The following is a 15,000-nucleotide window of genomic DNA, read 5'->3' as shown; positions in this document are numbered from 1 at the left end:
CTGAACTTTTAATGTATGCATGTGTAGAATTGGGTGTTAACTATGCAGGTTGCAATTCAAATATTAACTGCTGATAACAGAGGTGCCTGAGATTAAATATGAATGAATATGATGAATTACTAAATGATTTTTTTAATACATTGAAAACTAACTCAATAATATTTGTAATACAGCTTTGTTTGATACAACTGGGTGATGTAACTTTCCGCCCCAGAAGGGGGGCCGTTGTCTAAAACGCTGATACATGGATGACACGTGAGGATGGTAATGGGCGCCCTGTGTTTTCCAGAGTACACCAGTTCAGGGCAGCAAGTTACGTCTTCCTGGATATTTGTCAGGAAAAGGCTTCCAGTCGGCTGAGGAGGGAACCCTGATCAGTGCTGCTGTGTTGAAGGCACGAGCACAGACAGCAGGCGGTGAGTAGAGAGGGGCCACTTTAATAACATCCTAATGCTGTGAAGTCATGCTTTACTCACTATTATATAATATATTATAATATATATATATATATATATATTATATTGTTATGATGATGGACATGTGTTCGCTAGCTCTACTGTTTCAAATCTGTCACAACCGTGCAGCGCCTACATCAAACAATACAAAGGAATGAAAATAAAAAGTCAGCTACTGCTGAAGAACAAGTGTATAAAAGTCAATAATAAATATATACAGATACATCCAAAATGGCTACTTAAGGGCTCATATAACATTCAGACACTAATACTGTATCTAAAAAAACAACATATTTTTGCCTATCACCTGCTGTAGGAGGCATTTGCGGAGTCCCATCTCAGTCAGGAATATTCTAACACATTAGAACATCTATAGGATATCTTTTCAATTCATTCCATTTGGGTACAATTTAAATCACCTCCTCCTGGGCCACCATGGCTCCTGTTCAGTCTTACCAGTAAATAAATTAGCAACTTGTTTTTGGCGTCATCTATTTCTCTGAGAGTCATGATGTCATCTGTTTATATAGTACAATTATAGTTATAGAGTCATGATGTCATCTGTTTATATGGTACAATTATAGTTATAGAGTCATGTTGTTATCTAGTCATATAGTACAATTATAGTTATAGAGTCATGATGTCATCTGTTTATATAGTACAATTATAGTTATAGAGTCATGATGTCATCTGTTTATATAGTACAATTATAGTTATAGAGTCATGATGTCATCTGTTTATATAGTACAATTATAGTTATAGAGTCATGATGTCATCTGTTTATATAGTACAATTATAGTTATAGAGTCATGATGTCATCTGTTTATATAGTACAATTATAGTTATAGAGTCATGATGTCATGTGTTTCTCAGAGTCGAGGAGAAACCTCAGCCGACCCGGGAGCAAAGCGGGGAGCAGAGGAAGCAGCCGGAGGGGGAGCGACGCGTCCGACTTCGACATCTCGGACATCCAGTCGGTGTGCTCGGACCACTCGGACTCGACCCGGGCCACGCCCCGCTCCGCGGCCCGCCAGCACGCGGGAAAACCCTCCAAGATCCCCACTCCTCAGAGGAGATCCACCCCCACGAGCAAACTGGCCAAGGGGGCCAAACGATAAAATTCAGTGGCCTTGAAAAAAAAGAACAACCGCAGAGACGGACACTGGAGATAATATAAACTTAAAAAGACTGCAAATGTTTTGAGTGTTATTTAAATCATTGCGAAAGATGTAAAATATTCTGTTGCGAGGCAATATGGTTTAATATTATTATGTGAGAAAGGAATGTCAATGGCCTTGTGTATTTTGTCTTTATTGTATTTTATTTTTTGTGAATAATGTCAATTTGTTTTTATTCTTTTTATTTCATTGATGCCAAACCTGTTTGGTAAAAAAGCAGAGAACACTTGGGAAAGAGTTCACTGTAACGGTAAACTAACTATTTGTACACACTAACAACCGGCAACATGCAGGACTGCGCTCTGTGAGAGTTACTGAATGTACTGTAATTTATGTCTGCTGTGTGGGATGGATGGCGTGGTCATGGTACCGTGTGACAGGCGTGACGCACTGCAATTATGTATTTAAGTGCTATGATATACTGCCAACATGCATTTAACGGGCAATAGAAATATTCCACAAGATACCACAATAAACACTGCAGAAAAAAAGCCTGATAAAACACTAAGAAGGCTCGTAGCTAAAAAGCCCTTTGAATCCTGACGCTTCTCTGTCCTCTTTGTCCCGGTTTTGTTTGAGCACGTCAGAGTGATGTGTGTATCGACCGCCAGCAGGGCGGCGCTCTCTCTCGTGCATCCATCATGTCACTATGTGGTGAATTTCGGTAGAGCTGAAATGATACTGTATCACATGACTTTGTAATAAACCTGCTTGCTGAAAGCTACCATGGGAGACTGATATGGACCGTGTGTGTGTGTGTGTGTGCATTGCCTTCTGTCTGTCTGTCTGTCCATCTGTCTGCCTGTCTGTCTCTGTCCGTCCATCCGTCTGTCTCTTTATTTCTGTCTGTCTCTCCCTCTGTCTCTTTCTTTCTGTCTGTCTCTCCCTCTGTCTGTCTCTCTCCCTCTGTCTCTCTCTCTATCTCCCTCTGTCTCTTTCTTTCTGTCTCTCCCTCTGTCTCTTTCTTTCTGTCTGTCTCTCCCTCTGTCTCTTTCTGTCTGTCTCTCCCTCTGTCTCTTTCTGTCTGTCTCTCCCTCTGTCTCTTTCTGTCTCTCCCTCTGTCTCTTTCTTTCTGTCTGTCTCTCCCTCTGTCTCTTTCTGTCTGTCTCTCCCTCTGTCTCTTTCTGTCTGTCTCTCCCTCTGTCTCTCCCTCTGTCTCTTTCTTTCTGTCTGTCTCTCCCTCTGTCTCTTTCTGTCTGTCTCTCCCTCTGTCTCTTTCTGTCTGTCTCTCCCTCTGTCTCTCTCTCTCTCCCTCTGTCTCTTTCTTTCTGTCTCTCCCTCTGTCTCTTTCTGTCTGTCTCTCCCTCTGTCTCTTTCTGTCTGTCTCTCCCTCTGTCTCTCTCTCTCTCCCTCTGTCCTCTCTCCCCCTCTGTCTTTCTCTCTCTCTTCCTGCTTAATTACCATAACATGCATGGGGAGCAAAGCACCACAGATTATTTCATATTCAAGATGAAAAGCTGAAAGCAATCATTGGCTAAAGTGGAGTCACCTTCTGAAACTCTTACCAGTCTCAATTAGAATAGTAGATCTATACTCTGACCTAGATACGATAATACTGTTGGCAAAATTGCGCACGCTGCAGGCTTTATGAATGAATGTTTAAGGTCTATTTCGGGTGAATTGATTGTGAAGTTCTCAAATTGAAGCAGTTCTTCAGTATTTCACAATTGGCTTTGAGCCTAATTTGTGGATGCACTGTACTGCTGGTGTAGGGTTCAGCTCTGCTCTCCTCTGAGTGGAATGTTTGCAGAGCACCTGGTGCCTAGCTGTGACATACTGCATCTGTCTCCCAGGGAGAAGATGGAGAGGAACTGTCCTGAGGGGGGGGGGGGGGGACTGCTTTCTGAAGCAATTCTAAATAAAGTTGCTACAATAGTGACAACTAGATTCTATTCTCGAAGTAACCGGTGCCAATAAATAACATGATGCCTAAAGAAGATGAACAAACGATTTGCAAGGAATTAAGCAAATTATCTTCTATTAGGACGGTATTACATAAAACAGGGATCAATTAAAAAGCACAGGCCTATCCTCTTCTCTTTTGACTCTTTTCACAACAGTGTAGACCGGCCTATCAGTGAATGAAGGGCCTGCTGTTTGAGCCACCTTTTCTGCACATGAGAAAACGCTACCTTATAGTGAGTGGCTGGGTGTGACGGGCCTATGAGAGAGGGCAGAGCCCCTGGGGACCAAAGGTGGAGTGGAGCACAGGGGTCAGGCTCCTGTGAGACCCAGAGCTTCTAGTCTGAATGGTCCTCCTGTTGAGCTCACACGGGCCTCGGGATGACACTTTAGAACCGGATTTATCCTCGCTCCAGGACCCGTAAAACCAGGACCAGACCCGGGACCCGTAAAAACAGCCGTCTGTAAAACAGCCGTCTGAAGCCACCTGGGGAGCCAGCTTTTTCAGGAGTATGTGAGTAAAGATCTGAGATTCTCAAATAGTCGATCAATAGTGATTTCTGTGATGGCGGTAGAAAGGTCGCCTATAGTGAGAAGTTGGTAACCAAACAGAGGCTGCTTTAGCATCATTACTTTGATCAATTGTGAATGTGATGCATTGTGATCGCGTCATTCAGATGTTACCCTCAGATGTGAAATGTTGTTTTGCGTCTTATTGTTATTATTGTCTTATTGTATGGACAAAAAAAGAAGTATTTTTGAAACATATTTGGTGAAAGAAAATCTTAGAAATAGTAATTAATATAATAATTTGATATCTTAAATAAAATTATGTAAATTCTGTTTTATATTTGCTAGTTTTGAATTCTGGTCAGGTAGACTTATGACTTGGTCTCCTCCCTCCCTACCGTATATTGCATTGTGCATGTATTTGGGTTATGTTTCACATCAGTTTTTATTAATTTTTTAAGCATTACATTTTTCTGATTACTTTTCACAATATCATACGTCTATATTCAGTGGAAATGTATTCATTGCAGTTTACACTGATATGTAGAAATTGACAGTTTTGGAATACAATAGATTCCAGGTGACTGACTAGTAAAGTGCAGCATACACTCATATGTCAAAAGTCTGTAAATCTGATCTATTCATTTAATAACTTTTGCAGGCACTTATAATCCCTGACTATCAAAATTTGAACATGCCACCCTTGAAAGACATGCTGCTGTCCACAGTAGTCTTTGCCATCTTGGGATTGACCCAATGTCAAAAGTTACCAAGTAAGTCTCCTTTAGAGTTCTCTCTCTCTCTCTCTCTCTCTCTCCAGTTAAGTTATGATCTATACTCACCACTGCATGAAAAATAACTACTAACATTAGTGTCAACACACATGCCAACATGCTGCTACCCTGTGGTTAACCAGGTGTGGGTATCGTATTAATATTAAGCACATGATGTCATATTAACCATCTGTGATTTGCCAGGTTGAATATATCAATGTTCTACCACACCATGACCAGTAGATGGCAGCATTTATCAATACTTTGCCCATTATTTTTTGCCTTTACAGTGACAGACATTATAGTCTTGAATTATCTGCTCTCAGTGGCTGTTGGCCATACTCCGGTTAAGGTCATACAGGGGTTAAGCTGTTTCTTTGACACCGTGCGACACAGCCTCCCTGTTGCCATGACAATAAACCAATCAACAGAATATCCCAGTCTATCTGTGGTGTCTCGACCCAAACAGATAAAACAGCCCGCCAGCCAAAAAGATCAACAGAATAAAATTAATGAAGCATCGCGTTAGTTAATGCAGGACACAGAAGTCATAGGCTACGCCCCAGCTGTAATCAGCTGACAGCCACTGATTGGATCAGCGTTTAATCATTCACCAATCACATCCATTCGTACAACAAGACGGCCCATTTAAATATGGCTCCCTTCTACACTGGTCTTTGCTACTCTAAATGCTGCCTCCACCACCCCAGCAGCCTCCACCTTTCTAGCTCAGAGTCTGCATGGCTCAAAGGTTAAACATGTATTCTAGCTCAGAGTCTGCATGGCTCAAAGGTTAAACATGTATTCAATGTCTTGCTTAATGGGCTCACTCTGTTTACTCACTATGGCGATTCAATTAATCTGGAATCTTGTATCCCCATGGGGGATTCTGCATTGTGCTCCCTGTTCATCTTAGGCTGGGCTGATTCAGGGAGCATCTTCTGTAAAGAGCGGAGCCATCAGCGCCAAGCGCCAAACATAACTGTATTTCCATTTGTGCAAAAAATGGTTAAATCTATGACGACAGTGTTCCTGAATGAAATAATAAAATAAATAATAGATATTAAAAGGAGCAGCTTATAGGGTCCAACTATGATTATTACCAGGTTGATTTGGGGGTATGAAAGGGTTAACCCGGGTTGCCCGACTTGGCTTGGCGGACCAGGGTTCATTTCAGAGTGACTGGCACCAGCTGAGTTGCTATTTATTATGCTAATAGCCTATGTTAATTGCTATGCTAAGAATATATGCTAATTGTTATGCTAATATCATACAATAATTGTTATGCTAATATACTATGCTAATTGTTATGCACCTCTTGTGACCTGGGGTCCTATCTGAATTGTCATCACCAGGGATTAACCCCGTGTTGACTGACTTGTGAATTGACAAAAGAAGGGTCGAACGCGGGTCAAGTAACCCTGGTCCGACCCTGCTCACTGGTCTGAAAGTGACTGAGCAACCTGGTTTACTATGTATGGGAGTATCAGGCAGCTTAAACAGGTTCTACGTATGAGCTTAAGTCATGATGTTTCCATGCATTGACCCAGGTTACTGGAGTAACCACCTTGAATGAATGTCATCGGCAGTACATGTGACTTTTCACAGCTCTCTGTTAAAAGAGCCTGACCGTGCTGCTGAGCTCAGGCAAAACACAGCAGCACACAGCCTCCACTGTTTACAATGTCATAGTGACTCCACACTTGATGAAAGTGCCAATGATATCAGCGTTGAAGTCATCCAACCTACGTGATTTACTGAATCAATGTGATATCTTGTTTTCTCAACACCATGATATGTTAATAATAATAATAATTTAAAAAAAAAGTAAAACTAAGTGTGTTTTTGCTGTGAGGCTTTGATCTTCTGGAGGAGTTTGGTGTGCCTGAGTCGAGAGGAGTGAGGAGAGTGAACGGCTCTGACCCTGAGACTGTGGCCTACCGCCTCAACCCCTCCATCCACCTGCAGAGGAGCATGAGGTAGGCTACTGGACTATACCTGAGCTACAGGGAGGCTCAGTGGAGCTGGCCTCACATTACTAACTACTTTCATGTGAGCTGTAAAAACTCAGGTCAACATCCTGTTGGCAGATGAATGTCCACCAAGAGCCAGGTCTGCTCCAGGCTGCTTCCCCGTTAAAGGGCTCTTTTTCCTTGCCGCCAATGGTGGGAAATGGTTTCAATTGTCACATGACCTGCAGTAAAATCCCCAGTGCATCACGTGAGAATTGTTTCAGTTGTTGGGTCTAAAATGAAGAGAGGGGTGAAGAGTGGGAGGAGCATGATGTGTGAATGGGGGCAAGGGGAGGGAGGGAGGGAGGGAGGGGGTGCACTGCTGGAGACCTGAGAAAATACAGTTTCGAATATCGTGCAATTCGAAGCAATCAAAACATGGCTTTGATTGGCTGGTGTTGAATTGCATGCAATTCGACCAATCAGGGCGGGCGAAGAGTGGGAGAGCGCGATGTGTGAATGGGGGCGAGGGAGGGGAGGGGAACGGGCACTGCACCAGGAGATAGAAGATGAGAGTTGTCACTTTATAGGCATAACAATATTGATTTGTTTTCTCATTTATGCTTTATGTCTCTCTCTCACACAAGAGCATTGGACAATCTGAGTTGTTCTTTTGTGACGATGCCAACCAAGCTGTTCTCACTGAACCCTGTTTGTTTGTGTTTGTGACAGTTGCTTTTTTGCGCTAAGTGTGAAATATGCTTTACTGTAAATCAAGAAACAAAGAACGATTGTCTACATCACTAAATGGGGAGGAAGACCGATTCCACAGCGCTGGAAAGTCACAGTACAGAGATACAGTGTGTGGGTGTTGAAACTGTTGTTTTAAGTCAGATGCTTAATGTAGAACACAAGCGTTACAAACTGAATCGCTCTGTTTCTGCTCGTTCACATTGGAAAATGATTTCCCGATGTTCCACAACAAAAAGCCTTTCATTCTTCTCATGAGGAAAATGGCCTCCATGTCGTGTTACCCATCAGCGCTGTCGTTCTTCTCCCTCCCGCGCCACAGCGACGTCTACCCAGAGGGCCTGCCCTCCGACTACTCCGTCATCGCCACGTTCAAGGTGACCAAGGACACGGCCAAGAAGTCGTGGAACCTGTGGCAGGTCAGCGACGCCGAGGGACGCGAGCAGGTGGGCCTGCGCTTCCAGGGGGACACGCGCTCTCTGGACTTCTTCTACACCAGCCCCCGCGGGAGCCAGATGCTGAGGACCTTCCACGGCGCGGAGAAGCTGTTTGACGGCGAGTGGCACAAGTTGGCCCTGAGCGTGAAGGGCGGCCGCGTCAAGCTGCTGGTGGACTGCAGCGAGGTCAGCGCCGAGGCCATCGACGAGCCCAGGCCCGTCATCCGCCAGGGTTACACCTCCATCGTCAAGCGGGCCGCGGGGGACCGCTCTGTGTCGGTAAGTGCCGGGAGGCCATTTTTGTTTGTCTGTTTTAGATTAGGTCGTCCTCAACTGAGCAGACCAGCCCAACTAGATGTCTCCATCATTAGGCTTTACAAATATGCTATGTGAGGACTGAGGGGCACAACTCCTCTCAGCCCTGACCAACTCCAGTTCAATTGCCAGTGCCTTGCTCAGAGGCACTGACGGGAGTATTAATGGATTGAGAAAACCGGCGCACCCGGAGGAAACCCACACAAACCCAGGGAGAGGCAACGGTGTTACCCACTGAGCCACCGTGCCGTACGTGCGGTCAACTATGTGTTTGTCTGTTTGCTTGTTGGCAGCATATCTCCCAAAAAGTATGAATGGATTCGCATGAAACTAGGTAGAAAAGCAGGTCATAGGTCAACTTACAACCGATTCACTTTCCATGGCCACTGGCCAAAAGGGGGCGTGGCCAAGGCCGTGGCCAATCACAAAAAGGCACCTAACTTCTTAACAGCTTCACATACAGGTAACACCACGCAACTTTGTAGAAAGGTTGCTCATGCGCTAAAGGAAGAACTGATTCACTTTCCAGGCCCACTGCTCAAAATGGGACATGGTAATGGCACGTGGCGGCGTGGCCAATGACAAAAAGGTGCCGAACCTCGACACAGATTCACAAAACTTTGAAGAAACCCTGGCGGAGGTTAGGTTATGTATATAGGTTAGGTATAGGTTAGGTTAGGTTAGGTTAGGTATGCACTCTGCCATGTGGAGGTATGCACTCTGCCCAGTGGATTTGCATCACCTCTATTCCAAAGTAATGTTTCCGTTTTTATTTTTGAGATCATTTGGTTTTGGGCTACAATTCTTGGGCTTTAATTTCTTACCCCTCTCTTCTGTCTTTGCAGGTGGACCTTCAGCAGATGCAGGTATCCTGCGACCCAGAACAGGCCTATTCAGAGGGCTGCTGTGAGCTCTCGAGTGTGGTGAGTCAGCTACCATTCAGCAGAGGTTTAGTCCACCTGTTACAGATGTGTGTAATTTCAAGTTCTCCCACCCTCTCCATGGCAGTGTGGAGGCTATGAAGAGATGGGCTTAACAGCTGGAGGACCATCTTGCAAATGCATGAATGGACAACCAGGAATTCAGGGACCTCCAGGAACCAAGGTGAAAATGTAACCCCCAACCCCCCCCCCCCCCCCCTGAGAATGTAACCCCCCCCCCACACACACACACACACACGCACACACACACACACGCACGCACGCACGCACGCACGCACGCGCACACAGACACACACACACACACACACACACACACACACACACACACACACACACACACACACACACACACACACACACTTACATAAATAAAATAGAAATGGTCTAATAGTTTGATATCAATGCTGACATACATTATTTGTATTGATCTGCAGGGTCACAGAGGTCTTCCGGGACACACAGGAGATCCAGGAACTCAAGGAAACTGGGTGAGGGCACTTAACCAGTGATATCTCACAACAGTGTCAAGAAGAATTGTGGTTAATGAGGACAAGTAATGAACAAGCTTTGGAGACTGTATGTGCTCGTGGTGGTGGTGGTGTACAGTATGAGGTCAGTGTTGACTGACTTTACTGAAAGAGCTGAGTAGGCATGCAGCAATTAACCCATTTCACGACTATACGGTATTAACTGCGGTTTAAAACGCCACGGTCTTGTAACCGTAAAGGCCCGCGGCTACACCGAGTGTTTCTGTTCTCATAAAATAATATTTATTACGATAGCAGTGAATGATGCATGACAGAAAGTATGATGAGAATTAACTATTGTTAATAGTCTTTGGTGCTTAGACACAAGGAGATATTGAGATCGAGCTGCATCAGCCCTGAGCAGCAGCCAGATATATCCCCCTGTAGAGTAGATAGATACTGGTGGTGGTGGTGATGGTGATGCCTCTCCTTCTGAAGGCTGAATTATGCTCACCCTGCCGTGAAGGGCGCGTGGGTGGAGCGAGGGGCGGGCGCGTCATATGATGTAAATTTGTTGGGCGTGGTTAAGCGCTAGCTCCAGCGGCCGCTCGCGTTCTGCCTGATTTTTTTTCTAACAGCGCGAGCTTCTCTCCAAACATGGCCGTACTTGAACCATTGAGCCCTGAACACTGAGCTGTGTTTTCGCCACATTTCTTGACCCATGTGGTAGGCTATAAACTTAGATTTGCAACTGTTCGTTTTTAGTCATTTCACCAAGTAAATGTGTTGTGTTGAGAGCATTATTGAGAGAGATTAAAAGCAGCACAGAGTAGTAGGCTATCAGGGCTGAGTAGTAAAAACGGCTTTCAGTAAAAACAAGTTTGGTGAGTCCTTCATGTGCTGATGTGCGGTCGTTTGAGAGTGAAAGCGCACTCAGTACTGCACAGCGTTTCATTGCGACTTTTCACTGGCTGTTCTCACCATTGTACAATACATGGTGATCACTTTCTGAGTATAATGGCATCTGCCCCAGCGCGAGGTCTGCACGGTGACTACGGAGACTCGCGGGGCCCCACCCCCACGGAGCTTTGCTCGAGCATAAGAGCACCTTGAGACTGATGAGACGCCCCTGACTGAAGAATCAGATGACTGATGGGTCTGAGAAGACTGGGCGGAGAGGGGTAGGTGGAGGGTGAGAAGACTGGGCGGAGAGGGCGAGGTGGAGGGTGAGAAGACTGGGCGGAGAGGGGGAGGTGGAGGGTGAGAAGACTGGGCGGAGAGGGGGAGGTGGAGGGTGAGAAGACTGGGCGGAGAGGTGGAGGTGGAGGGTGAGAGGACTGGGCGGAGAGGGGTAAGTGGAGGGTGAGAAGACTGGGCGGAGAGGGGGAGGTGGAGGGTGAGAAGACTGGGCGGAGAGGTGGAGGTGGAGGGTGAGAAGACTGGGCGGAGAGGTGGAGGTGGAGGGTGAGAAGACTGGGCGGAGAGGGGGAGGTGGAGGGTGAGAAGACTGGGCGGAGAGGGGGAGGTGGAGGGTGAGAAGACTGGGCGGAGAGGGGGAGGTGGAGGGTGAGAAGACTGGGCGGAGAGGGGGAGGTGGAGGGTGAGAAGACTGGGCGGAGAGGGGGAGGTGGAGGGTGAGAAGACTGGGCGGAGAGGGGGAGGTGGAGGGTGAGAAGACTGGGCGGAGAGGGGGAGGTGGAGGGTGAGAAGACTGGGCGGAGAGGGGTAGGTGGAGGGTGAGAAGACTGGGCGGAGAGGGGGAGGTGGAGGGTGAGAAGACTGGGTGGAGAGGGGGAGGTGGAGGGTGAGAAGACTGGGCGGAGAGGGGTAGGTGGAGGGTGAGAAGACTGGGCGGAGAGGGGGAGGTGGAGGGTGACTGATGGGTCTGAGAAGACTGGGCGGAGAGGGGGAGGTGGAGGGTGAGAAGACTGGGCGGAGAGGGGGAGGTGGAGGGTGTGAGACTGACAGCAGCAGGAGATGAGCAGGCTGAATGGGGTAGAAAAAGGCATAATAAGAGTAGAGCCATGTGATTGGCTTACAATGAGGGTGAATAGCAACCTGATTGGCTTACAATGGAGATGTGAGGTGATGAGACGCTGCTGTGCTCTTGGTGAAATGAGACCATGAGGCGAACAGCTGATTATTCAATTGAAGTCCGGAGGGCTTATTGTGAGCGTGCGTGCAGATATGATCAGATCATGCACATGATCAGTCACATCACTCGATGGTTGTGGGGCATGACATCATTAGTGGGTATGATGACATCAGAAGTCGGGGGCGTTTGCATGCTCAGTTGATGGGATTGTGTTTGTTTACCAATAACATCATCATCAGACCACCACTCGACAATGATGGCAATGGCGTCATCGCTCTGGCCACCAATCGACGTTTGGGGCTGGGGCGTGACATCAGTCATACCCACAGGACAGACATACATACATACAGTACAGACATACATACATACATACAGTACAGACATGCATACATGCATACAGTACAGACAGTACAGACATGCATACATGCATACAGTACAGACAGTACAGACATACATACATACATACAGTACAGACATGCATACATACATACAGTACAGACAGTACAGACATACATGCATACGTGCCATAATGGACGGAAGGGCGGACAGACACACAAAAGTCAGTTATAGAAATAGTTGCACCGCTTACAAATCTGTTATAATAATCACCACTTACTGTATAGTGATCCATTTGACCTGTCCCAATGTGATCACTGATCACCGATCACTACATGTATTGTAATATAAAATGAGCTGAGCATTAGTGAATTCAGCTCACTGCACAATCGAGTTGAATTGAATGAAATGGTGGAAGTGTTGTTGGTGAGACAGCAGGGAGGGAAGTTGTGGAAAACAGCGCTGGGAGCATAACTGAGAGATGGCAGGATGGAAAGAGATCTGGAAGCAAAGAGCGCTCTCAGCGATAGTAAACACAGGCCGGCCTCCTCGCTCGCTCTCCCAGGCTGCAAACCCCATGTCCCTTTCGCAACAGATCTGGGAGGCAGCCAATAAAAACATGCACCAACGTGGATGTGAAAGTCAATTTGTTTTTTGGTGAGTTCTCAAAAGAGACGTTTACATCTTGAAAGACAGGCCCTGGTTTAGAAGATAGGATTTGAGATCAAGATGGCAAAGGATCATAGTGATCTCTATGGTTTTGCTTTTCCGTTTAAATAAGCTGTGCCAAATGTAATGAATCCCACACACACAGATAGAGAGACACACACACACACACACACACACACACACACACACATGCACACACACACACACACACACACACACACGCACGCACGCACGCACGCGCACGCACGCACACACACACACACACACACACACACACACACACACACACACACACACACACACACACACACACACACACAGGAAAAACAGGCAGTTGAGCAATAGCCATACACTCCAAATGTCTGGTAATGAACAGCATTAGCTTACTTACTATGCTGTGATATTTATATGGTGAGATATTTTAAATGGGGTCCTTGATGAGGTTCCAGGGGGTCATTTACAAGAACACAGGTAGTCTGTTATCTCTCTACGTACAACACAGGTAGTCTGTTATCTCTCTACATACAACACAGGTAGTCTGTTATCTCTCTACGTACAACACAGGTAGTCTGTTATCTCTCTACGTACAACACAGGTAGTCTGTTATCTCTCTACGTACAACACAGGTAGTCTGTTATCTCTCTACGTACAACACAGGTAGTCTGTTATCTCTCTACCTACAACACAGGTAGTCTGTTATCTCTCTACATACAACACAGGTAGTCTGTTATCTCTCTACCTACAACACAGGTAGTCTGTTATCTCTCTACGTACAACACAGGTAGTCTGTTATCTCTCTACATACAACACAGGTAGTCTGTTATCTCTCTACATACAACACAGGTAGTCTGTTATCTCTCTACGTACAACACAGGTAGTCTGTTATCTCTCTACCTACAACACAGGTAGTCTGTTATCTCTCTACATACAACACAGGTAGTCTGTTATCTCTCTACCTACAACACAGGTAGTCTGTTATCTCTCTACATACAACACAGGTAGTCTGTTATCTCTATAAACAACACAGGTAGTCTGTTATCTCTCTACATACAACACAGGTAGTCTGTTATCTCTCTACCTACAACACAGGTAGTCTGTTATCTCTCTACGTACAACATAGGTAGTCTGTTATCTCTCTACATACAACACAGGTAGTCTGTTATCTCTCTACGTACAACACAGATAGTCTGTTATCTCTCTACGTACAACACAGGTAGTCTGTTATCTCTCTACATACAACACAGGTAGTCTGTTATCTCTACGTACAACACAGGTAGTCTGTTATCTCTCTACATACAACACAGGTAGTCTGTTATCTCTCTACATACAACACAGGTAGTCTGTTATCTCTCTACATACAACACAGGTAGTCTGTTATCTCTACGTACAACACAGGTAGTCTGTTATATCTCTACATACAACACAGGTAGTCTGTTATCTCTACGTACAACACAGGTAGTCTGTTATCTCTCTACATACAACACAGATAGTCTGTTATCTCTCTACATACAACACAGGTAGTCTGTTATCTCTCTACATACAACACAGGTAGTCTGTTATCTCTACGTACAACACAGGTAGTCTGTTATCTCTACGTACAACACAGGTAGTCTGTTATCTCTCTACATACAACACAGGTAGTCTGTTATCTCTCTACATACAACACAGGTAGTCTGTTATCTCTACGTACAACACAGGTAGTCTGTTATCTCTCTACGTACAACATAGGTAGTCTGTTATCTCTCTACGTACAACACAGGTAGTCTGTTATCTCTCTACATACAACACAGGTAGTCTGTTATCTCTATAAACAACACAGGTAGTCTGTTATCTCTCTACGTACAACACAGGTAGTCTGTTATCTCTCTACGTACAACACAGGTAGTCTGTTATCTCTCTACGTACAACACAGGTAGTCTGTTATCTCTACGTACAACACAGGTAGTCTGTTATCTCTACGTACAACACAGGTAGTCTGTTATCTCTATAAACAACACAGGTAGTCTGTTATCTCTACGTACAACACAGGTAGTGTGTTATCTCTACGTACAACACAGGTAGTCTGTTATCTCTCTACGTACAACACAGGTAGTCTGTTATCTCTCTACATACAACACAGGTAGTCTGTTATCTCTCTACGTACAACACAGGTAGTCTGTTATCTCTCTACATACAACACAGGTAGTCTGTTATCTCTCTACATACAACACAGGTAGTCTG

General features: G+C 45.4%; 2 protein-coding genes across 2 annotated transcripts in view; both read left to right on the top strand.

Moving 5' to 3' along the window:
- dst (dystonin) overlaps nucleotides 1-2,353 on the top strand; it is a gene marked incomplete at its 5' end in the record, with an annotated part of 175,313 nt that extends 172,960 nt beyond the window's left edge. Inside the window, 2 exons of the mRNA XM_083658481.1 lie at nucleotides 290-416; nucleotides 1,329-2,353. Of these exons, the coding sequence (XP_083514607.1) occupies nucleotides 290-416; nucleotides 1,329-1,573 (372 nt within the window). The 3' untranslated portion in view covers nucleotides 1,574-2,353. The remainder of the gene's footprint in view (nucleotides 1-289; nucleotides 417-1,328) is intronic.
- Nucleotides 2,354-4,739: 2,386 nt separating this feature from the next.
- LOC310796122 (uncharacterized protein) overlaps nucleotides 4,740-15,000 on the top strand; it is a gene marked incomplete at both ends in the record, with an annotated part of 38,997 nt that continues 28,736 nt past the window's right edge. The window contains 6 exons of the mRNA XM_083658269.1: nucleotides 4,740-4,818; nucleotides 6,674-6,797; nucleotides 7,843-8,236; nucleotides 9,118-9,195; nucleotides 9,281-9,376; nucleotides 9,648-9,701. Coding sequence (XP_083514395.1) covers nucleotides 4,740-4,818; nucleotides 6,674-6,797; nucleotides 7,843-8,236; nucleotides 9,118-9,195; nucleotides 9,281-9,376; nucleotides 9,648-9,701 — 825 coding nt within the window. The remainder of the gene's footprint in view (nucleotides 4,819-6,673; nucleotides 6,798-7,842; nucleotides 8,237-9,117; nucleotides 9,196-9,280; nucleotides 9,377-9,647; nucleotides 9,702-15,000) is intronic.

Source organism: Poromitra crassiceps (assembly GCF_964638095.1).
Source record: "Poromitra crassiceps genome assembly, chromosome: 22".
NCBI classification, from domain to species: domain Eukaryota; kingdom Metazoa; phylum Chordata; class Actinopteri; order Beryciformes; family Melamphaidae; genus Poromitra; species Poromitra crassiceps.
Note: the sequence above shows the minus strand (reverse complement) of the source record. Positions and strands in the feature narration are given on the sequence as shown.